Here is a 25,706-nt window from a genome sequence, read left to right on the forward strand (position 1 = left end):
TTCATAAGCTCAAGGTAATCAGGCAGATTCAACATGGTTATGTGAAAGGGAAATCATGTTTAAGCAACTAATTGAAGGACTTTGAGGAAGTAATATGCTGTGGATAAAGGGGAACCGGATGTACTGTAGTTAATATTCCCAGAAGGCATTTGATAATGTGCTATATCAAAGGTTTTTATTTAAGGGGGACATGGATATGGGATTGGCTGGCTATCAAAAGGTAGGTGCTTTCCAGGTTGGCAAGATGTAAAACATGGTATGTCACAGGAATCAGTACTGGAATGTGAATGGTTTAATTTATATGAATGACTTGGATGAAGGGCGGTTGCCATATTTTCTGATAACACAAAGAAAGGCAAGTTGTAAAGAGCACATTAGGAGGCTACAAAAAGATGGAAATGTGCATGGGCAAAGATCTGGCAATGAAGTATAATGTGGAAAATCATTCATTCTGGTAGGAAGAAATAAGTGGCGAGAGATTGGAGGGCAAATAAGTACAGAGGGATCTGGGTGACTAAGTGCATGAATCAGAAAAGACTAAACAGGGGCAGCAGGGTAGCATGGTGGTTAGCATAAATGCTTCACAGCTCCAGGGTCCCAGGTTCGATTCCCGGCTGGGTCACTGTCTGTGTGGAGTCTGCACGTCCTCCCCATGTGGGTTTCCTCCGGGTGCTCCGGTTTCCTCCCACAGTCCAAAGATGTGCAGGTTAGGTGGACTGGCCATGCTAAATTGCCTGTAGTGTCCTAATAAAAGTAAGGTTAAAGGTTGTTGGGTTACGGGTATAGGGTGGATACGTGGGTTTGAGTAGGGTGATCATGGCTCGGCACAACATTGAGGGCCGAAGGGCCTGTTCTGTCCTGTACTGTTCTATGTAATGTGGAAAGCTAGAATGTTATCATTTATTGCAAGGCAAATTGAATAAAGGAATAGGGCAGTTATGCTTCAGTTTACAGAGCACCAGTGAGACCACATTTGGAGTACTGTGTATGGAATTGGTCTCTTGTTTAAGATGCAAAATGTGGTAGAAGCAGTTCAGAGAAAGTTCACTAGAATGGTGGGTCATTTTGAGGAAGAGTTAGACAAGCTAGGCTTGTAACCACTCGGGTTTAGATAAGAGGCAACTTGATCAAAACAGGATCCCGAAGTGTCTCGACAAGGTGGATGTGGAGAGGCGGCACGTTGTGCAGTGGTTAGCACTGGCAGTACAGCACTGAGGGCCCGGGTTTGAATCAAGGCCCTGGGGTCACTGTCCGTGTGGAGTTTGCATTCTCCCAGTGTTTGTGTGGGTTTCACCTCCACAACCCAAAGATGTGCAGGTCAGGTGGACTGGCCATGCTAAATTGCCACTTAATTGGGGGGAAAAATTGGGTATTCTAAATTTATTTAAAAATCTAAAACTGGGGTCACTGCTTAAAAATAAAGGGTCGCCCATTTAAAGTGGAGATGAGCCCCCCCCCCTCCCCCAGCTCCAAATTTGTAGTGATGAAGGCAGAGCACTCCAACAGGAATCTTTAGATGCCTCTATCAGGATGGAGTTAACAGCTCTTCAACTTAAGTTCATGTCCCCAGTCTGCACAAGTGGGAGCACTCGATTACCGAGATGACCAACCCCATCATCCCTTTGCACTGACCCAGCTGTGATGAACAGACAACAGTTGAATAGGAATTGAGTTTCAAATCATCTTTGCACGGCTCAGTTCCAACACAGTATTGTTGCATACCCCATTAGGAATCGAAAAATATATGTTCCTGATTGTAGACCCGTTGCCCAATTTGGAAAATACATAGTCAGCATATCCAAAGACTTCAACCCATCATTTTCCAATTCCCTCCATTTATCTCAGTCTGTATACAAGGTAGACACCAGTCCACCCATTTTATTGCTCATTCATTAGCTTGCCCGTAACCCCATATTATACTCCAACACTGTACAAATACAAGGGACATTCTATTAGGACACAGAACAGTTTATTTTAAAGACAGTTTTGTATTTAATCAAAAAGACCAAAGCCCATGTCATCATCTGATTCTTCAGACTCTTCTTTCTTCTCTTCTTTCTTTTCTTCAACTGATAAAGAATGGGGAAAGAAAAGATGGTCAAAACCAAGATCTTCATTTTCATACTATAACACATCTTAATGAATTTATTTTATATTCACAGAAATGTGGCTCCATTAATTGCCCACCTCCAAAATAAGCAAGACGAGCAAAAAAAAAAACACCTTTGTTCTAAAGATGATTGAACCACCAGAAGTTACCAATCAATTTAACAGACTTTGCTGAGCCAGCGTACATGTCGCAGTGGCATCAGTTAATAATAATAATCACTTATTGTCACAAGTAGGCTTCAATGAAGGTACTGTGAAAAGCCCAGAGTCGCCACATTCCGGCACCTGTTTGGGGAATTGAACCAGCGCCGGCCTTGTTCTGCATTACAAGCCCAGATGTTTTGCCCACTGTGCTAAACCAGCCCTATACCACTAATCACAGGCACCCTGGCCTCACACAAGTGGCCATTCTTAAATGCCACCAATTCCTAAAGGCCAATGCTGGGCATGTCACATTGTCAAAAACAATTAAAGCCAGTGCTTTACATACTGTGCATCATGAAAGTGGGCACGAGACAATTGTCGCCACAAGCCTGTAAACCAACCCCCACCATGCAAAATGTACCAGGATAAAGCACTGCAACATTCAAGTGTTGACTTAAGTGCTCACATAGCCCTTTCCTCCTTTAAGAACCAAATGCAAACAAAACCCCTGTCCAAAGTAACTTGTGCAAAAAGTGCAAGTAAATCAATAACGCTTGGCACACACCGGTGACATTTCTCCCACTGTTGTCAAGCGTGAATCTATACAGTTGCAAGTTAACCAAAGCATTAAATTCTACCACACATTTATATTTGCAACCCCCCCCCCCCCCCCAAAACAATCAGGCTGAAGTTAATACAAGAGATCGAGCACTTACCAGCAACAGCTGCAGCAGGAGCAGCACCACCTGTAGCACCAGCAGATACAACACCTCCAGCAGGGACACTGGCAAGCTTGGCATTCCCTAAAGATAAGGCAATTAGTCAACATAATATATCCATATTTGTGAAGATTCAGCTCATCTCCCTCCGCACCCCCAACACTTCCAAATTTCCACATTAATCCCAATTACAAGCATGCAGATAGTATGGAGGATAGGCTTCTCCCCCAACTCACCGTATATTTAAACAAACATTTAAAAAAAAAGAGATCCCAATTATGGGGCAGTTTAGCATGGCCAATCCACCAAATCTGCACATCGTTGGGTTGTGGGAGAAATCCCACCCAGACACAGGGAGAATGTGCACACTCCACAAAGACAGTGACCTGGGGCGAAACCCAGGTTCTCAGTGCCATGAGGCGCAGTGCTAACCACTTCACCACCATACAGCCCCTGCGACCATCTTCAACACAACATTTACACAAGATTAGTGCTCGTGAGATTGGGGCAACATACTAGCATAGATTACGGATTGGGGCAACATACTAGCATAGATTACGGATTGTGTTTGGGTGCCAGCTATTTAACAATCAGTTTTTGTTTAAATGTAGAGCCCCGATCCAGGTTCGCTGACTATGCATATCCGGGTGGGACACTAATCTGGGAGGACATAAAAACTGTTGTAAAGTGATATCGTGATGGGAAAAAAATGAAAATGAAATGTTCCATTGGGAGAAATAGAAAACGTAGATTTTCCTATTTGAAAAGATAACAAGTAAAATGTTGGTAGTTGGGAGAAAATGGAGGCTCTTTGCACATAGATCAAAGTTAAAATGCAAGTATGACAAGCAATTAGGAAGCTAAATTGTATGTTAACTTTATTGGTTTGCACTAGAGTGCTGAACTTGTGGCATTTGAGTGCGACAGTGAGAGTTTGGTGACTGAGGGAGTTAGGTGAGGAGGGAGTAAGGTGCTCCTGACATTTAATTTCCTATATTTATCAAAGAGCGTGAAGGGAGCCAGGAGTTTAGATACAGCTGACTGGAAGCAGAGTCAGAGGGCAGAGGTCCAGTTAGTCTACAGGGCAGCTAATTCTGTAAAGTAAGAGGGGATGGAGGCTAGGGCAGTTGCATGCTCCTGTAGGATGTGGGTGGTGAGGGAAACCACTGGTGTCCCCGCTGACTATACCTGCGGGAAGTGCACCCAGCTCCAGCTCCTCAGAGACCGTGTTAAGGTACTGGAGCTGGATGAACTTCGGATCATCCGGGAGGCAGAGGGGGTTATCGAGAAGAGTTACAGGGAGGTAGCCACACCAAAGGTACTGGACAAGAGTAGCTGGGTTACAGTCAGGGGAAAGAAAACTAACAGGCAGACAGTGCAGGGATCCCTCGTGGCCGTTCCCCTTCAAAATAAGTATACCGTTTTGGATGCTGTTGGGGGGGGGGGGGGGGGGGGGGGATGACCGACCGGGGGAAGGCCCCAGCGGCCAGGTCTCTGGCACTGAGTCTGGCTCTGGGGCTCAGAAGGGAAGGGGGGAGCATAGAAAAGCAATAGTGATAGGAGATTCAATGGTTAGGGGAATAGATAGGAGATTCTGTGGTCGCGAGCGAGACTCCCGAAAGGTATGTTGCCTCCCGGGTGCCAGGGCCAGGGATGTCTCGGATCGTGTCTTCAGGATCCTGAAGGGGGAGGGTGAGCAGCCAGAAGTCGTGGTGCACATTGGTACCAACGACGTAGGTAGGAAAAAGGGTGTGGAGGTAATAAACAAGTTTAGGGAGTTAGGCTGGAAGTTAAAGGCCAGGACAAACAGAGTTGTCATCTCTGGTTTGTTGCCGGTGCCACGTGATAGCAAGGCTAGGAATAGGGAGAGAGTGCAGTTGAACACATGGCTGCAGGAATGGTGTAGGAGGGAGGGCTTCAGGTATTTGGATAATTGGAGCGCATTCTGGGGAAGGTGGGACCTGTACAAGCAGGACGGGTTGCATCTGAACCAGAGGGGCACCAATATCCTGGGGGGGGGGGGGGGGGGGGGGGAAAGAGGTTTTCTAGTACTCTTGGGGAGGGTTTAAACTAATTTGGCAGGGGAATGGGAACCGGATCTGTAGTCCAGCAACTAAGGAAGCCAATATTCAGGACGCCAAAGCACATAGTGCCGCAGTGGGGAAGGTAACACTGACAAAGGAGAGTACTTGCAGGCAAGGAGATGGGTTGAAGTGTGTATACTTTAATGCAAGAAGCATCAGGAATAAGGTGGGTGAACGCAAGGCATGGATCGGCACTTGGGACTACGATGTGGTGGCCATCACGGAAACTTGGATAGAAGAGGGGCAGAAATGGTTGTTGGAGGTCCCTGGTTATAGATGTTTCAACAAGATTAGGGAGGATGGTAAAAGAGGTTGGGGGGGGCATTGTTAATTAGAGATAGTATAACAGCTGCAGAAATGCAGTTCGAGGGGGATCTGCCTACTGAGGTAATATGGGTTGAAGTCAGAAATAGGAAAGGAGCAGTCACCTTGTTGGGAGTTTTCTACAGGCCCCCCAATAGCAGCAGAGATGTGGAGGAACAGATTGGGAAACAGATTTTGGAAAGGTGCAGAAGTCACAGGGTAGTAGTCATGGGTGACTTCAACTTCCCAAACATTGAGTGGAAACTCTTTAGATCAAATAGTCTGGATGGGGTAGTGTTTGTGCAGTGTGTCCAGGAAGCTTTTCTAACACAGTATGTAGATTGTCCGACCAGAGGGGAGGCCATATTGGATTTAGTACTTGGTAATGAAGCAGGGCAGGTGATAGATTTGTTAGTGGGGGAGCATTTTGGAGGTAGTGACCACAATTCTGTGACTTTCACTTTAGTTATGGAGAGGGATAGGTGTGTGCAACAGGGCAAGGTTTATAATTGGGGGAAGGGTAAATACAATGCTGTCAGACAGGAATTGAAGTGTAGAAGTTGGGAACATAGGCTGTCAGGGAAGGACACAAGTGAAATGTGGAACTTGTTCAAGGAACAGGTACTGCGTGTCTTTGATATGTATGTTCCTGTCAGGCAGGGAAGAGATGGTCGAGTGAGGGAACCATGGTTGACAAGAGAGGTTGAATGTCTTGTTAAGAGGAAGAAGGAGACTTATGTAAGGCTAAGAAACAAGGCTCAGACAGGGCGCTGGAGGGATACAAGATAGCCAGGAGGGAACTGAAGAAAGGGATTAGGAGAGCTAAGAGAGGGCATGAAAAATCTTTGGCAGGTAGGATCAAGGAAAACCCCAAGGCCTTTTACACATATGTGAGAAATATGAGAATGACTAGAGCGAGGGTAGGTCCGATCAAGGACAGTAGCGGGAGATTGTGTATTGAGTCTGAAGAGATAGGAGAGGTCTTGAACAAGTATTTTTCTTCAGTATTTACAAACAAGAGGGGCCATATTGTTGGAGAGGACAGTGTGAAACAGACTGATAAGCTCGAGGAGATACTTGTCAGGAAGGAAGATGTGTTGCGCGTTTTAAAAAACTTGAGGATAGACAAGTCCCCCAGGCCTGACGGGATATATCCAAGGATTCTATGGGAAGCAAGAAATGAAATTGCAGAGCCGCTGGCAGTGATCTTTTCGTCCTTGCTGTCAACATGGGTGGTACCAGATGATTGGAGAGTGGCGAATGTCGTGCCCCTGTTCAAAAAAGGGAATAGGGATAACCCTGGGAATTACAGGCCAGTTAGTCTTACGTCGGTGGTAGGCAAAGTAATGGAAAGGGTACTGAGGGATAGGATTTCTGAGCATCTGGAAAGACACTGCTTGATTAGGGATAGTCAGCACGGATTTGTGAGGGGTAGGTCTTGCCTTACAAGTCTTATTGACTTCTTTGAGGAGGTGACCAAGCACGTGGATGAAGGTAAAGCAGTGGATGTAGTGTACATGGATTTTTGTAAGGCATTTGATAAGGTTCCCCATTGTAGGCTTGTGCAGAAAGTAAGAAGGCATGGGATAGTGGGAAATTTGGCCAGTTGGATAACAAACTGGCTAACCGATAGAAGACAGAGAGTGGTGGTGGATGGCAAATATTCAACCTGGAGCCCAGTTATCAGTGGCGTACCGCAGGGATCAGTTCTGGGTCCTCTGCTGTTTGCGTGATTTTCATTAACGACTTGGACGAGGGAGTTGAAGGGTGGGTCAATAAATTTGCAGTTGATACGAAGATTGGTGGAGTTGTAGATAGTGGGAGGGCTGTTGTTGGCTGCAAAGAGACATAGATAGAATGCAGAGGTGGGCTGAGAAGTGGCAGATGGAATTTAACCCTGACAAGTGTGAGGTTGTCCATTTTGGAAGGACAAATATGAATGCGGAATACAGGGTTAACGGTAGGGTTCTTGGCAATGTGGAGGAGCAGAGAGATCTTGGGGTCTATGTTCATTGTTCTTTGAAAGTTGCCACTCAAGTGGATAGAGCTGTGAAGAAGGCCTATGGTGTGCTAGCGTTCATTAGCAGAGGGATTGAATTTAAGAGCCGTGAGGTGATGATGCAGCTGTACAAAACCTTGGTCAGGCCACATTTGGAGTACTGTGTGCAGTTCTGGTCGCCTCATTTTAGGAAGGATGTGGAAGCTTTGGAAAAGGTGCAAAGGAGATTTACCAGGATGTTGCCTGGAATGGAGAGTAGGTCATACGAGGAAAGGTTGAGGGTGCTAGGCCTTTTCTCATTAGAACGGAGAAGGATGAGGGGGCGACTTTATAGAGGTTTATAAGATGATGAGGGGAATAGATAGACAGTCAGAGACTTTTTGCCCGGGTGGAACACACCATTACAAGAGGACATAAATTTAAGATAAATGGTGGAAGATATAGAGGGGATGTCAGAGGTAGGTTCTTTACCCAGAGAGTAGTGGGGGCATGGAATGCACTGCCTGTGGAAGTAGTTGAGTCAGAAACGTTAGGGACCTTCAAGCGGCTATTGGATAGGTACATGGATTAGGGTAGAATAATGGAGTGTAGGTTAACTTCTTAAGGGCAGCACGGTAGCATTGTGGATAGCACAATTGCTTCACAGCTCCAGGGTCCCAAGTTCGATTTCGACTTGGGTCACTGTGTGTGGAGTCTGCACATCCTCCCCATGACTGCGTGGGTTTCCTCCCACAGTCCAAAGATGTGCAGGTTGGGTGGATTGGCCATGAAAAATTGTCCAAAAATCTTTGATTAACCTAGGACAAAAGTCCGGCGCAACATCGTGGGCCGAAGGGCCTGTTCTGTGCTGTATTTCTCTATCTATCTATCTATCTATCTATTGGTGTTAGGTTGGTGGACAAGAGTAAGGAAAGTGGACTCAATTAATTCTGCATTTTCTTGTAATTTTGTTGCAAAGAACTTTGGTATCCAAACCGATCGCGCGCACGCACGCACACACGACTCCAGGTCTGTGTTAATGTGGTTGACTCTTAAATGCCTTTTGCCACAGAGGGCAGTTGGGGACAGGCAATAAATGCTGGTCCAGCCAGAGACATTCATGTCCCATAAACTTAGTTTGAAAATACAATTGTTTTGTCCAAGGTCCTGTGACGTGGCACTACAATCCAACATGGTCACCAAATTAAAGTCCCTCAATCAGGTGAACACTACTTCCTTCTACAGTCGGGATTCTATGAGAATCGCTTTTGCAGTCAAATGAGATAATCTCTTCAGGCCAACTCGATAACCAAGTGCTTTTAAATTAAGAATCTATCCCAGCTACTGTTCTCCACATTATGCCAAAAGTACACAAGCAACGACCTGGCCACACCTCTTCAAACGGTTCAAACTTGGTCCATTGCTGAAAAATCACTTCAACCCATTACTTTCTCCTCAAACCTGCAACATATCCCACCTGGCTTGCAAATAGTCTCTAGGACCTACACTCAGTTTTCTTCCAGATTTCTGGATTTTGCAAGTTACTTCCCATTTAAAAAAAAATGGAGATGCAGTCACTCAGTGGTATTGTCACTGGATTAGTAAATCAGCAACCCAGAGCAAGATCTGGGGACCCGGGTTGACCAGCTGTATCAACATGCCCTCTACCAGAATTGCACACATTTAAGCAGCTTGATAGAACTGCCTGCAGGACCAGAGTGGACATGCTTTGGAATAGGTGTGTCAGAGGCAGGTGCGGGCAAAGGCAAGTGTGTATAAAATCTTCTAAATTGCTGAAATGGTTATTTGTATGTAAAATGTGTCATAAATTTAAGTTGTTACTCTAACCTCAATCAAACGCACATCATTTGGGGCCCCAAGTTTACAGTTTGATTACATCCATACTATTTCACTGTTGGTGCAGGGATCGCATTTAAGATTTCCCCCCCACCCCACTACCTTCACATTCCTGTGTACATGAGCACAATGAACACTCCAACACCAAATGCTAATTAACTGATTTTGGCAAGAACCCACATTTTATACAAGATTGCTTACCAGCTGTGATAACATCATCCACGTTCTTGCCTTTCAGCTCACTGATGACCTAAAATTCATTTAAAAGAGCATTATCTCCACTGAAATTGGGAATTCAGACTATTTCAGCACTCGCGTATCTATGAAAGCCCAATACCTTATTTAATCGCTCATCATCAGCTTCAATACCAACACTGTCAAGAATCTTCTTGATGTCCTTTGACGATGGGGCTTCATTGCCGCCCAACACGGCGAGGAGGTAAGCTGCGACGTAACGCATTCTAAAAGAAAGCACCCAAATTTTAGTTACATTGGCATTAAAAAATCTACTCTTATGTAAGAGTCCTTTCCTACTTGTCTTCTCAAAGATGCAACTCCTGATCTCTCTCTGCACTTTCATCTTCACTTGTCTCTAGTTTCTTCTTGGAAAAACTTGTTGTCTAATCAGGTTATTTTTCTCTCGGACCATTAACACCCTTCTCCTGGAGGTACTGAACCAAGGTTATTAGTTGCCCTGGCATTTTGGAGGGGGATTGAAGAGAGAGCACAATGAGTCGATGCACACTTTCAGATACAAATGTATACTATATACATACAAACATACTAATTAGTAGGTCATTCAGCCCCTACAGTGTACTCCACCATCCAATAAGGTCACTGTGGATCTGACTGGCCTCAACACCACAGTATTGTCTGTGCCCGATTCCCATAACCCAATCTCCACCGGTCTCTGGGAAAGACGGTCTCGACGCTCACATTAACATTTAGAGTTGACAACATAACAAAATACACTTTGATCAGTGATACATTAAGAAGGCACATGGGAAAAGCTTTCATTAACTGACACATTGAATACAAGAGCAGGGAGGTTATGTTGGAGTTTTATAAAATGCTGGTTAGGCTCCTGCTGGAGTACTATGTGTAGTTCTCATCACCAACTGCAGGAAGGAAGTGATTGCATTGGAGAGGAGATTCACCAGGATGTTGCCTGGGCTCGAGTGTTTCAGCTATCAAGGAGAGACTGGATAGGCTGCGTTTGTTTTCCATGGAGCAGAGAAGGCCAAGGGGGACTGGATTGAGACGTGCACATTTATGAAGGACATAGATAGGGGGATAGAAAAGTACATTTTCCTTAGTGGATGGGTCAATTACCTTGGTACATAAAGTAATAGGCAGGAGGTTTAGATGAGATGAGAGGACAAACGTTTTCAGCCAGAGGGTGGTTGAAATCTTGAACTCGCTGCCTGAAAGGATGGTAGAGGCGATAATCCTGAACTTTTAAAGTAGTTAGATGAGCACTTCAAATACCATAGCAATCAAGGCTACAAGCCAAGTGGTTGATGGCCAGGGTGGCCGCGATGGGCCAAAGGGCCATCTTCCATGGCGTGTAACTATATATACCTTCAGCAGTGACACTTCCCTTCTCGACCATACTGTTACTGAAGTGCTCCAGGACCTCAATCTAGTTGTTAAAACATCTCCAGTAGCAAGACCAGGCAGCTGCTGCTGGAGCAGCACAGGTAAAACACAAATTTATGGACGACAGAATTGTGCAAAAACAGATTATTTCCTGATCCACTGTAAGCTCTCTACACAACAAGTAACAAAGATGATAAAACCACAACATACAAAGAGCAATCAGGACCCGCCATCATCTTCCTTTGCGGATCAGCTCTGCAGCTTCTATAACCCTTTCGCAGACTGGTCCTTGATATTCAATTTTAAATCAACTAAGGAGTTGTGACAATTTTTGTGCACAATCTCACTGGGCAGAGACAATTGACTTGACAGGTCTCAAAGCCAGTGAGAGACAAGGTATGCCAACAGCTTGCCTCAACACCAGTAGTTAGCACTGTGGCTTCACAGCGCCAGGGTCCCAGGTTCAATTCCCGCTGGGTCCTTGTCTGTGCGGAGTCTGCACGTTCTCCCCGTGTCTACATGGGTTTTCTCCGAGTGCACCGGTTTCCTCCCACAGTCCAAAGATGTGCAGGTTAGGTGGATTGGCCATGATAAATTGCCTTTAGTATCCAAAAGGGTTAGATGGGGTTATTGGGTTACGGGGATAGGGTGGAAGTGGGGCTCAAGTAGGTTGGTGCAGACTCAATGGGCCGAATGGCCTCCTTCTGCACTGTATATTCTATGAAAAAACTCAGACTGTGGCAAGACATCACAAAATCAGAACAAATTTGCATAGATGGGTAAAATTTTCTCCACTTGGATGCCAAAGCACCGAACCCAGTTCCCAGCCCATGTGTCTACTCACTAACCATGAGTGCAATTTTGCTGAGGTAGACTTATTCATTTTACGAAAGTTAAAAGTTCAAGCGAGCAAATTAGAGCACCAACATAAGAGACCCAGCAAAAAACATTGTGGCAAACAAGAGACTATCTGGAGTAGGTGGGAGGTAAAGGAAGATCCTGTTAAAACCTGGGGTAGGACTGGCACACGAAAAAACCTCATATCATAAGCCTAATAAATATTGTGATATGGTACACGTGGATCTGTACAAAATTCTCCCAGAATAAGATTTCCTGACAGGAATTAAACGGCATTCATTTGTTCGAAAATGAGGGACTTGCTTCTTTATTCAACACCATCCTTTCATAAGCAGAGCTTCAAGCCACCTCTGCTGTTAAATGCTTAATATAACACACTGTAAAACAAAGCTTAAGAGTCACAGCACAGAAAAGGCACTTCGGCCCATCAGGTCTGCGCCGGTAAGAAAATAGGAGAATAATAATCGGGTCGCTTTAAAAAAGAAATCTATCAATGCCTAAAGTTCAAATAGTAACCTACCTAAACTGCCTTCAATTGGCAGGAAATAGATACGTATAACATTTTTATGCAATGGCTATAGAAATTACATCAGAAAGTGCTTCCCTGTGTGTACAACTGGACGATGCAGGATTACAGAGTGGAAGCAATGCGCTGGAGTATTAAGACTGCCCAAGCGGGGCACGGAAAGCAGGGCCTGCCTGGAGCCGCTATCCTGTGGGGAGAGGGACGGGCTGAGGAGGATCAAGGCCGAAGAGGCTTCGCAGCAGCTGGCTGCTCCCACGCTGCACGCGAGGCCGCCCCGTGGCGCGGAGGCACCGCCAACGTTCGATAACCGAACTCGGGGACACCCTATCTCCAGCTGCGTAACAATCGAGGGCCCTTCGAAAGCACGTGGAGGCCGCGCGCGGAGAGGAGTAGGGCACTCCACCCGCACCTCAGGCCAGCAGCAACTACAGAACAGCACACAAATAAATCACCCCCCTCCCCGGTATAAATACTCCGGGGAGGCGGCAGCCTGGGCAAAGCCTCGAGTGATTCGCTCTCCCTCCCCTCTGAGGCCTCCTTTCTAGGCCTCAAGCCGCCCTCACAATCCCTTTGAAACAGCCGTGAGCACTGCCGTCGGACCGACCCCGGACTGAGGAGTTTATTATTGAGGCGGGGATTGGGAGTGCGGGCCGCCCGGGGAGGATGGTGCTACGTGGGGAGCTGGACTTACTTGTGCAACGGGGCGGGCAGGCTGGCTCGGCTCTTGCTGTTTCCTCACACACTCGCTCGGAGCGGAAAAGAGCGAGCCTCGTCTCGACTCCCGGACATAAAGATGGACGTGCCGGCCTCCTGCAAGATCATTGGCCAGTCCCAACTGGCTCTGAACCAATCGTACAGCCAGTTGAGTAATCCTTTACCCCATTGGTCTGAAGTTTGGAACCCTGCACTCGGCAGCAGGGGAAGAAAGTCAATCTCACACTTGAATGTTTCACGAGCTGTCAACGTGGAAAGTAAGAAACATTGTAAAGCTCAAAATGTCACCGTTGGTATGTTTATGGTGTATTAATGTTAAAGGCGACTGTTTGACCTTCCCGTCTCAGAGTAAACAGGAAGGTGAGAAAAGTTTTAACTGTGACTGGCAGCAATTCTTTAGTACGAACTTTGATTTTACCAAAGGGGCCAACGTACCAAGATTAGTAGACCCCCTCCGCATAAGAATCCCCATTCTATTAAAATCTCTTAACAATGGACATGCAGAAACCGAATGCACCCCCAAACGACCTGCAGAAGTTGAGATTTGGGGTGGGGTGGGGCGGGGGGAAGGACTGTAAATTAAGTAACAATTTGTAACCTAGTGAAATCCTTCAAGTTCTCGTTGTACATTGTTATGTCTGTAATTATCTATGTGTTAGTTCAACACGTCAATAATGCTTCCCTGTTTGCAAAACTAGATGATGCATAATACAGGAGAACTGGAGGATGGCTCAGAAATTCCAAACCCTTAACTCCTGTTAAGGAGACCACCTGAATGTCTCCATGCACAGGAGCACAGAAGAGGAATAATAGCAAACATGAAAGCAGAGACGTCTTCAAAACTCAGGTCTGGTATAATCCTCATGCCAATTTCCCTTTCTCATTTTTTGTAGAGGGAACATGAAGCTACTAAATCATATCAATCCAGCTGATTAATTATGTCCTTTAGAGAATAAAACCAATTGCCCTGACCTGATCTGTCTATATGTGACTCCAGTCTCACACAAATCCTGCTGTTTTTTCACTGCCCTCTGCAGTGACCAAGTAAGCCAGTTGTGTAAAATTGCCTAATCAGGGCAACCAGAATTAACAGCACATGCACAATCTGAGAATGAATAAAAATAAAAAAACACACCCATTTAATACAAAATCTTGCAATGAAAGCTTTTTCGTGTTATTTCAGGTAGCCAGCATTCTAAGGCTTGGGAGGCTGGCTTGTCAGTATTGTCAGGAACCCAGAACAAAACAGTTCCTGACAGCACCATGCATTTCTGTTAAAATATCTGTGATGAATGTAAAAATTTGTATATGTTTAATTTCATATTTATGACGATAATGTTATTTTTTAAAACCCTGGTTTAAAATACATGTAGGCAGAATGTCTGCTAGAACTGAGTCTTAAAAGGTGCGGTCATGATTGATTCCAACCATTTACTTGGTTACAGATAAAGGGTTAATGGGGTATTGTTCTGATTGCTGGAGATTCCCTGGATAATAGATAATTTATGAGGGGTTGTATATCGTCCTAGCTGAGCAGTTCATGTGACATCTTAGTGGATACAGATGATGTAATTAATAGGAGGAACCAGGTCTGACACAGTTTTACAGTTTCCCATAGGTTTTGTGTCTGACAGAAGGATTTTAAGTTGGAACAGCAATTTTGTGAAATGCTGCAAGGTTGAGCAGCAGTGTGTTGGTTCTGCTGCTTGAAAGGGTCTCTCTCCAAATGTCTCTACACAACTAAGCAAGTAACATGTTTGTTAACTTTATTTATAAGTGGCATTTGAACTATATTGGGTTGCTTAATGGGAATTAGTGGCAGATGTAGTTAGTAAGTTGAAATCGGTAGCACAAGTGGATAGCACTGTGGCTTCACAGCGCCAGGGTCCCAGGTTCGATTCCCGCTGGGTCACTGTCTGTGCGGAGTCTGCACATTCTCCCCATGTCTGCGTGAGTTTCCTCCGGGTGCTCCGGTTTCCTCCCACAGTCCAAAGACGTGCAAGTTAGGTGGATTGGCCATGATAAATTGCCCATAGTGACCAAAAAGGTTAGATGGAGTTATTGGGTTACAGGGATAGGGTGGAAGTGAGGGCTTAAGTGGGTCGGTGCAGACTCGATGGGCTGAATGGCCTCCTTCACTGTATGTTCTATGTTTAAGAACAGTTTACCTGACAATTGTAAAGCTATTTCTTTGATGTTAAAGTGGTTATTCTGTGTTTAAATTAAAAATTGTTTTAATATAAATTTAATATAATTGCTACATATTGCTTAGAGTAATCGCTCCTGGGATGAGGTACATTTTCCTTACAGTTTTACAAATTTAAAAAAAAATGTTTGGGGTTCTTCTCCAGTAACCTAACAAATTTGGGGGTCTGGTCCCATATCTTAACATATCACAAGTTTTACACTAGATAGTGTCTTGGGTACAATATTACCCCATGCAAATTAAAGTGGACATCACACTCGTATGATTTGAACTGTACGTTTAGCACAACGTACAGTTAAACAGGGGCTGTTTAGCACAACGCTAAATTGCTGGCTTTGAAAGCAGACCAAGCAGGCCAGCAGCACGGTTCGATCCCCGAACAGGCGCCGGAATGTGGCGACTAGGGGCTTTTCACAGTAACTTCATTTGAAGCCTACTCGTGACAATAAGCGATTTTCATTTCATTTCATTTCATACTTCCCATTATCCAGTTAATCAACAATGTGAGGGAGGGCATACGTTGAATACCTGTTGCTGTACCGGATACTGAATTCTGACATGTGCATTCCACTGAATTCAGAAAGATGGACTGAAAAGTAGTCGAGCAAGACAAGGCATCGTAAACCAATACAAAACACATTAATGAACAGAATAGTTTCAGCTGTAAAATTTATGGTTTCCTACCAATCATTGTTCAATAAAAATAAAGAGCCATTATTCTCAACTCACTTTTAAATTAACTCTTCATGATTTCCTCTGAAGATGCTGTCTCCTCAGAAAGCGACAGCCAAAGAGAGTCCTCTGACCGCTCATTCTTTTGGGTGGAGGATTAGCCTGCTGATTTGTCATTCGAAGTTTCCATCTTGAACAAAATGCCTTCATTTTAATTAAGCAGCTAACCACATCTGTATTTCTGTTTACCAGGGACATTGACAGGTTGACTAAATTACATCCGCGTTATTATAGTGAAAATTGTAGTTGACAATTCTCATTGTGGCAAGGTCACGGTAGCATGCGTAACTAAACAGCTTGATACCTGACTGACTTGGTATCACCCCCAGAACCATTCTATCACCATGCCATTAACTTCAGAGAATATATTAAATGATTTCCCAAATAACATTCAGAATTGCTGTGGAAATATTCTTGTCTGTCCCTTGGGAGTTAAGTATTTTGAAGGTGAATGTAATGCTAGAGCAATATTGAAAACAAGGTTACGACAGGTAGGTTACAGGCTCCACTGGTAAAAGTAAAACTTCAGATCAGTTCCCCTCTCCATTCACACAACCCATGGTTAAGTTCACGTGTGTGAGTCCAATGCCTCGCTATGAGTACTGTGCCCTTTTCCTGTCAATTCTGGAAATCATAGGCCAAAAGGAAACCTGACCCACCACATTCCTAATAATGTTGTCAAGCCATGATTCCACAGATTGGGTTGCAGGGTCCGCCATCAGAGTCTAATTCATAACAAAAGTTTTGTGGATTCCCTGTAGCCAAAACCATTATGCGCTATCACCTGTGACTCAACTTGAGCCGGCCTGTCTTCACAATTTGCCCACCACCCACTGAATCAGCGAAGAATGGTTTGCTCAGGTCTCTGCCAGGTGAAGTACCATATCATCTCCCTCATCTGTCCCTTAAGCAATTTAGATACATAAGCTGTGTTTTAACATTAGGTGATAAAGGCAGTGGTATTCCATAATATTTTCACGTTCTATCTAAAATTCCCCTAATATGAAGCAAATTTTACCCACAATTTAAAAACATTTTCCCGCAGATATCACTGCAGTTAGCATGGCTGCCTTACAGCGACAAGGACCCAGGTTCGATTCCAGCCTTGCGTGACTTTGCAGTTTGCACTTTCTTCGCCGATCTATGTGGGTTTCCTCTGTGTCTTTGCTTTCCTCCCACAGTCCAAAGGTGTGCAGGTTAGGTGAATAGTCCACGTGCTAAATTGTCCCTGAGTGTCCAATAGGTTAGCTGGGGTTACAGGGATAGTGTGGGGACATGGGCCTAGATAGGCGCTCTTTCTGAGGGACAGTGCAGACTCATTGGACCGAATGGATTTATTCTGCAGTGTAGGGATTCTAAATCAGGTATGAAGAACAGCTTGCTTTATAACATCATCACATGTTAACTGGATTGGCAAGTGAAAACGCAGCAAGTGCGTTATCGCTAAGTCATATTATTAGTTAATTCGGCTTTTAATTTTGCCTGCTTAAAATGTCAAGCCCAAATACAACTATCAACTTCACCTCCTTCCTTGAACATCAGTTCAACCCAAATGTACAGAAGCTGGCAGTGTTCTGCAGTTTAGCTGTTCACTTGCTGCATTGTAATATAATGCCAGGTTAAATTCCAACAGGTTTGTTTGGAATCGCTAGCTTTCGGAGCATTGCTCCTTCATCAGGTGAGAAGGACCAACCTTTCGAATGCTAGTGATTCCAAACAAACCTGTTGGACTTTAAACTAGTGTTGCAAGACTTCTTACTGTGCTCACCCCAGTCCAACGCTGGCATCTCCACACCATTGTAATATAACAGTAGTATGGGGGTGTCATATGATGCAGAGGAGGGCAGCTGAGGGCAATGGTAGGGAATCCATGAACCTGATCAGGTAAATTTCAGCACGTATAAGTTTTTAAAGGTATATGTATCAAATGTAAAAATGCAGATGTTCACTTACTGTCAGTTACTAGTACTATTGTAATGACAAGAAAATTATTATAATAGGATGTCTAGATTGACTTATCCATTCTATAGCCCCGAGATGCAGAGTGGAGAAATGAGGTCCTCTAGATCTAGAACACATCTTATTGAGTAGGTTAATGTGATGTGTTCCACAGTCTGAGAATCAGCCATCATCACACGGTCGTCCCTCATCTTTCATCCCTACAGCATGTGACCCCATTGTATGTCTGTTGTGTAGATTCGGTTGAGCACAGGAGAGGTGGAAGTCAGGGACGTCAGCTTTTAGCCCAGTGATGAGGTGGGTTTTTTTGCACTGAATGTGTCCCACGATTCCCACTCCACAGCGGATGGCAGGTGAGGCAATGTGGGATACTCGATTGGATTGAGTTTACTACACATTCCTGGCACTATCCGCATGGCACCGTTTGCTGCAGGACCGTAAGGCAATGTTCCAGCTTCACGCCATGTCTTCTGTCAGTTGAAGGATAGGAACATTATCTCAGCGAATTACTTACACAACCATGTCATCTACAATAAGTTAATGTTATGTAGGGAAATTCACACGCTAACATTTATGGCACAGAAGGAGGCCATTCGGGCCGAAAAAGTGTCCTTGTGGGCCGAAAAAGAGCTATCGATCTTCCAGTTGGTGGTCCATAGCCCTGTAAGTTGCGGCAATTCAAGTGTATATCCAACATAAAAAGTAATTGCGGAATGATCCGGTCTGGTCCACTTGCTTGGTGCACACACAAGCACAAATAAACACATTTAACGACATCTACAACTCGTTGAGTCGCTGTTTTCAAAGCCGGTAGCGCGGGAACGTTCGTCTGAGCTGGGGTATTGCCATCTGTCACTCTGGGACTTGCCTGAGCTCAGGTGCGGCACATGGTAAGATCTTTTGGCGGCTGAGTTGCTGTCAGCGTGTGCCGGTGACTGCGGGCGACAGTGGGCTGGTGTTCGGAGCCAGTGAAACCTGCAACTTCGGCAGCAAAGGTTGTTCCAGCCGCTTTGGAACGTTTGTAACGTTGTGACATTCTGTCGTTGGAACATTCTAACATTCGAAAATTGCAACATCGCCTGCTGGGTAGTGATTGTCATGAGGCGGGAAGAAGAAATTGCCTCGCGGGCGCTTTCCAAGAACTAGAGGAGACAGCAATGTAACCACATCTCACAGTCACCCTCAGACTGCCTTAAACATGACCGATGCAGGGCTCCTTCAACTTCGGAAAAGATTCTGGCAAATCACCATAACTACCGCTGAATCACTGGCTCTCTGGTTTGGATTTAATTTGTTTTGTAAGTGTTATTTCGCTGATGTGCTGACCTGGAATCAGGAAGTGTTTCGCCCCCCCCCCCCCCCCCCCATTACCTTAAACTTTATGTGTGAGCCGAATGCTTCGGTTCCTTCTCGTGGGGCGATTGCAGTTTGCGAGATAAAACTGCCCGTATTGTTTTTCTGTGTTGTAACAATCTGCGTTCCGAATGGTTATTTCGGTGCTGTGTATAGTGTCACCGTGCGACTTCCTGAACAAGAACACAAATTGACGCTTTCTTAAAGGGACTTCCTGTTTTAAACCGTTAAATAAGCTTTGTAGCGTCGTTGGACACCAGGGAGATGGCATTGTGCCTCTTGTGCATCAACAGCTTGCATTTACATGGCGTGTTTAATGTGGAGAACTGTCCCAAGCTGTTTCATTGGAAGACATGAGGAAAACAGGCTGGGAGAGATCAGGAGGGACAACCGAAAGTTGAACAAAGAGATTAGTTTGGATAAGGAATGAATTAATTCATTTACACATGTAGAATGCCTTTCGTGTTATTAGTTCATTCCAAATGAAGTACTTTTGAAATATAGCAATGGTTGTAGGCAAATGGGCAACCAATTCCAACATATAAACAAAAAAAGGTTGGGAGGGGTTATTGGGTTATGGGGTAGGGTGGAAGTGAGGTCTTAAGTGGGTTGGTGCAGACTCGATGGGCCTCCTGCACTGTATGTTCTGTTATGTTTATGTATTAAGGTGCCATGAACAGCAAATAATTAATAAATGTGTTTTAGTCATTGCTGGTTGAGAGATATTATTCGGTACAGTTGCTGAACTCCATTTTCACTAGCTGAGCTTCATACCACATGTGCTGTGCTAGAAATCCCCTAGGAACAGGGGTTCAAATCCCACCTTAGCCATGGCAGCTGATGGCATTTAAATTCAATAAATTTCAAATCATTAAAAAAAATCTGGAATGAAGGCTAGTAAATTCCACCTGGTTCACAAATGTGAGATCTGCTCTCCTTGCTTGGCCTGGCTGATATGTGACTCCAGACCTGCAGCAATGTGGTTGACTCTTCAGGCAATCAGGGCTGGGCAATTCTATGATGCTCATGAAATAATTCAAACAAATTTTAGGTCTTCACACATTACCTATGTTGACTTCCAGTTAAGCAACCTATCATTGTTAAAATTCTGTATTTGTTTTCAACTCACTACATGGTCTTGTCCCTTCCTATCACTGAAATATTTTCCAGTCAACAACCTTCCAGAATATATACACCTCTAATTCTGGCCTCTTGCGCATCCGTGATGTCAATCATTCCACGACTGGTTGCTGTGTTTTCAGCTGTCAAGACCCTGGAAAAGCTCTGGAAAATCCTCCCTAAACCTCTCCGCCTCCAACTCTCCTCCTTTAGGATGTTTCCTAAAACGTACCTCTTTCCGTCATCTTGACAAGTAGTACCTCTTTAAGTGGCTTGATGTCAAATTTTGCTTTATGACATTCCGGGGAAGTGCTCTGGGGTAGTTGATTAAAAATTAAAGGCACAATTTAAATGCAAGTTACTTTTGAAGAGGCAATCAGAGGCTTTGGTTTTGCAATTCCCTTGAAAAGCTAGCACTCTAATTCTGCAGCACCTCTTCAATATTGCACGGAACTGTCAACCTAGATTATGTGCTCCAGTGCTACTGTCGGGCTTGAACCCTTGAACTTTGATTCAGATAATGCTGTTTCCACTGAGCCAAACTAACACTTAAAAAAAAAAATTTAGATGCCCAATCATTTTCTTTTTCCAATTAAGGGGTAATTAAGGTGAAACCCACGCAGACACGGGGAGAATGTGCAAACTCCACACAGACAGTGACCCGGGGCCGGGATCGAACCCGAGTCCTCAGCGCCGTAGGTGAAGAGGTGAAGTTTCACAGAGTGGGGGTGAAGTGGCTGAAAGGTCTGCTGTCACCGATGGAGAAATGGGAGGCAGATACACAAAAAAATTGGAATTTAGGAAAGGAGCTTGGAGAGGATTTAAGGATGGAGGAAATACAGAGATGATAGAAGAGAAAGCAGGGGCTTCCGGTGGCAGTATGTAGGAGAAGGTCGCGCATAAGGTAGCGCCTGCCAGAGTCCTTGATTTTGGTTCCTTTTAGCCCAGTTCCCAGGGGAAATTGGTTGACAAACCCCACCCACCTAATTGTATTTGATGAAAAGATGTCGAAAGCTGTGAAAAAAATGTTGGAAAGAAGGGTACGAGTAGTAGTCCTTCAGCTTCGGCAGAGTAGGTATGAAGCTCAGTGAGAGGAAAGATGGCGGAGCTGACCTTGATGGGTGGGACCGCATTCATCACAGTAGTAACCCTGTGCAGCACTGTGGCGCAGTGGTTAGCATTGCCGCCTCACGGCGCTGAGGTCCAAGGTTCGATCCTGGCTCTGGGTCACTGTCCGTGTGGAGTTTGCACATTCTCCCCGTGTTTGCGTGGGTTTCGCCCCCACAACCCAAAAGATACGCAGGGTAGGTGGATTGGTCACGCTAGTTTGCCCCTTAATTGGAAAAAATAATTGGGTACTCTAAATTTATATTTAAAAAAATTTTTTTTTTAAAGGAAGGAAAAAAAATCATAGTAGAAACCCTGACTGATGTGATGGCATTCTAGTTCGAGAGACAAATCGGTAAGCACCTTTGCATGGGCGGCAGCGGGGGGGGGGGGGGGGGGGGGGGCTGTGGCCTGTTGCACCTGTTTGCATCGGTTTCAGTATGTCTAGAGGGAATTTTGGTTGGGGGAGGAGGATGGTAAGGAGGGAGAATTATTTGTTGGGAGCTGGCAGGTTTTTGAGCTAGAGTGGGGTTGGGGGGGGGAGAGAGATCTCACCTTATAGGTGGGGCTGGTGGCCATCTTGGGTGGGCCTTGGTTCCAGGAACTTAGAAGAAGGAGGCGATAATTCTTTGTGGTGGAAATGGTTGACTTGAGAGTGAGTGGGGGTTGGAAGGTGAGAGATCCCCGATCAGACGTGTTACTTGGAATGTTAGAGGTTTGGGGAGTCCCTGTGAAACGATTGAGAATTTCTGCTCATTTGAAGAATTTAAGGGACGATGTGGTGATTCTGCAGGAGACCCACCTGCGGCTGAGGGGGCAAACTAAGTTGCAAAAGACTGGCTGAGCCAGGTATTTCTCTCAGGCTTTGATTTGCCCAGTGGCAATCTTAATTAACAAAAGGGTCCGTTTTCTTGCTACAGTGATTGTGGCGGATCAGGGAGGTAGGTTGTGATAGTCACTGGGACGCTGAAGGGGACATTAGTGGTGCTAGTGAATGTGTGTGCTCGAAACTGGGACAATGTAACATTCATGAGGAGATTGTTAGCCACAATACCAGACGTGGACATGCACCAGTTGATTCTGCAAGGAGACCTGAACAGTGTCTTGAACCTGCAACTGGATTGGTCCTAGCTGAAGTTGTTGGCCCCTTCGCCAAATGGCAAAGGTGTTGCTGGCATTTATGGAGGAGGGGGGAAGATCCATGGCAGTTTAAGGGGGGTAAGTAATGTTCCCCAGTACATAAAGTATATTCGAAGTCTCTTCTATCTGAGTACTCAGCAACAGTCATCTCAGACCATGCTCCACATCCAGTAGATTTGGTAGTAGAAGTAGGCTTAGTTCAGCATCTAGCATGGAAGCTGGATGTGAGGTTATTGCCGGATTTGGGGTTCTGTCTACGGATATCGAGGGTGATAGACATGTACATGGGGTTCAATGGGAATGGGCCCGTCTCATCCTTGGTTCTATGGGAGGCCCTGAAAGCAGCGATTAGAGGGGAGATCATATCGCGCAAAGTGTGTATAGATAGGGAGGATGGGGAGGAATGCCAAAAGTTGGTAGATTACATCTTGGAAGTGGATCGCAGGGACTCGAATGAACCAACCCAGAAACTCTGTCAGGCAGGAAGAAGCTGCAGGTGCAGGTTGACCTGTTATCTATGGATAAGGCAGTCCGCCAGTTGCGCTCGAGCAGTAATACATATGAGTATGGGAAGAAGGCCAGTCATCTCTTGGCTTGCCAGCTGAGGCAGCATGCAGCTTCCCGAGAGATTATCCAGGTAAGAGACTCGGGCGGCAGGCTGGTGTCCATTCCAGACAAAGGTTTTTTAAAAATATTTGCATTCTGTTATTAATATTTTATACATAAAACAAAACAAAAAGAATAGCAGAAGGAACTTCCCCCCCCCCACCACACTCGACCAACAAACGCCCATATGACTCAAAGAATAACCCCTCCCCATCCCTACCCCCCCCAAACTCCCTTCCCCATAGCAGCTGACAGTGACCAACTCTTTAAAGTGAAGAATAAACTGACCCCATCTCTTATGGAACCCCTCAAACGCCCTCAAGGTGAACTTAACCTTCTCAAGATGCAGAAACTTCATCAGCTCCCCCAGCCACACTGAGGCACAGGGCAGGGAAGATGACCTCCAACCCAACAGGACCCGCCTGGAAGCAATAAGTGAGGCGAAGGCTAAAACATCTGCCCCACCCCCATCTGCAGCTCCAGCAGGTCCGACACCCCAAACATGGCCCCCTGGGGACTGAGCTCCAAGATCAAGATCACCAACATGGTCCTGAAGACCGATCCCCAAAATTTCCCCAACTTCGGGCAGGACCAGAAAATATGTACATGGTTGGCTGGGCCTCTCCTACACCGCTCGCAAGTGTCCTCCATCCCCTCAAACAACCGGCTCATCCTCAACCTCATCAGGTGCATCCTGTGCACCACCTTTAATTGTATTAACTCCGGTCTGGCACATGAAGCTGAGACATTCACCCTCCGCAACACCTCACACTGCGATCCCTCCTCCAGCACCACCCTCAGCTCCTCCTTCCCTCCAATTACACTGTATCCTCCTCTAGAATCCTATAAATCGCTGAGATGACCTCCCCATCACCGACAACACCCGTTCTTGCAAAGTTAAAGGTGCGTTTGAAATGTTTTATAAGAACCTTTATAAGTCGGAGCCGCTGGGTGGGAGGTCAGTTATGTTGGAGTTTCTGGAGGATGTAGAGTTTTCCGATGTGGTGGAGGAAGAGCCTCCAGGGTCGCAGGAGCTGTTGGGCACAGAGAGGTCCTGGCAGCAATATGGAGGATGCAGTCAGCTAAAGCCCTGGGGCAAGATGGGTTCCCGGTGGAGTTCTGCAAGAAGCTTGCTGATCAACTGGTGCAGATATGGGTGGCACTGTGGCGCAGTGGTTAGCACTCCTGCATCACGGCGCCAGAGACCTGGGTTCGATCCTGGCCCTGGGTCACTGTCCATGTGGAGTTTGCACGTTCTCCCCGAGTCTGGGTGGGTCTCACTCTCACAACACAAAACATGCACAGGGTAAGTGAATTGGCAACGATAAATTGCCCCTTATTTGAAAATTAAATTTTTTAAAAACAGGTGCTGTTATGAGTGGGGATGTTCGAAGACTTAGTAATGCGGGATTCCTTGCCTGAGATGCTGATGCAAGCATCAAATTCATTTATATTAAAAAAGGATAAAGACCCATGGAATGTGAGTCATACCAACCTATTTTTCTACTTAATGCAGATGCCAAGATACTGGCCAAGGTGTCAGCACTGAGGTTGGAGCCGGGAGATCAGACGGGTTTTTATAAAGTTTGGCAATTGTTATCTAATGTGCAGCGATTGTTAAATGTGGTGCTTTTCCTGTTGGAGAAGTACGGTCCAAAGGTAGTCGTCGCACTGGATGCCGAAAGGCAGCCGAAAGGGTAGAATGGAGTATCTTTTTGCGGTCTTGGAGAGGTTTGGGTTGGAGACCAAGTTTGTGTTCTGGGTGCGACTGTTGTACAAGGCCCACCAGCTAATGTCCACACCACTAACTTGAGCTTGGGGTACTTCCAATTAAACAGGGGAATGAGGCAGGAGTGCCCTATGACCCCTCCTGTTTGCATTGGCGATAGAGCCTTTGGCCATCACCTTGAGGGTTTCAAGTAAGTGGAGAGGAATACTGAGGGGAGGGGTGCAACAGAGAGTCCCTGCACTCTGACGATCTTTTACTTTATTTGATGGACCCAGTCCCCCCCATGGGTGATAGAATGTAGCTGCTGAGGCGCTTTGGCTCTTCTTCAGGATACAAGCTAAACACCTTGGTAAACTCCCCTAGTTCCAGCTTTAGGTATCTGGGGGACCAAGTGGCCTGGGATTGGGCCCACCTCTGAGAACTCAATTGTACTAACCTGGTATATAGGGTCAATCTGCAAAACTGGGATAATCTTCCCCTATCCTTGTCAGGTAGGGTCCAATCAATTTAAGATGAACATTTTCATAGAATCCCATCGGTGTAGAAAGAGGCCATTTAGCCCATTGAGTTTGCGCCGATTCTTCATAAGAACACCCTACCTAGGCCCAACCCCCCACCATGTAACCCAACCCTAGGGGGCAATTTAGCATGGCCATTCCACCTAACCTGCACATCTTGCAAAATAGAAAAATGAAAATCGCTTATTGTCACGAGTAGGCTTCAATAAAGTTACTGTGAAAAACCCCTAGTCGCCACATTCCGGTGCCTGTTCGGGGAGGCTGGTATGGGAATTGAACCGTGCTGCTGGCCTGCCTTGGTCTGCTTTAAAAGCCACCGATTTAACCCAGTGTTTGGACTGTGGGA

The 25,706-nt window shown here is 45.5% G+C and overlaps 2 protein-coding genes across 11 annotated transcripts in view; one reads left to right on the forward strand and one right to left on the reverse strand.

Annotated features, from left to right (window-relative positions):
* Positions 1-1,952: 1,952 nt before the first annotated feature.
* LOC119971650 (60S acidic ribosomal protein P2-like) lies at positions 1,953-13,075 on the reverse strand. Its single transcript, XM_038807492.1, has 5 exons — positions 12,869-13,075; positions 9,532-9,655; positions 9,396-9,444; positions 2,970-3,056; positions 1,953-2,069 (listed from the first exon to the last, which is right to left on the reverse strand). Exons 2-5 carry the CDS (start codon positions 9,652-9,654, stop codon positions 1,993-1,995), a joined length of 336 nt encoding a protein of 111 aa, XP_038663420.1. The 5' UTR covers position 9,655; positions 12,869-13,075; the 3' UTR covers positions 1,953-1,992.
* Positions 13,017-25,706, forward strand: part of pidd1 (p53-induced death domain protein 1) — a 149,796-nt gene continuing 137,106 nt past the window's right edge. For 3 of the 10 annotated variants that reach the window (XM_038807486.1, XM_038807481.1, XM_038807489.1), the window contains exons 1-2: positions 13,098-13,251; positions 13,590-13,738. The gene's annotated coding sequence lies outside the window, so the exon portion shown is untranslated. Of the gene's footprint in view, positions 13,252-13,589; positions 13,739-18,421; positions 19,087-24,479; positions 24,594-25,706 lie in introns of those variants that run through there. The other 7 variants (XM_038807485.1, XM_038807482.1, XM_038807490.1 and 4 more) reach the window with 5 other exon arrangements.

This window comes from Scyliorhinus canicula, chromosome 9 (assembly GCF_902713615.1).
Source record: "Scyliorhinus canicula chromosome 9, sScyCan1.1, whole genome shotgun sequence".
Lineage (NCBI taxonomy): Eukaryota > Metazoa > Chordata > Chondrichthyes > Carcharhiniformes > Scyliorhinidae > Scyliorhinus > Scyliorhinus canicula.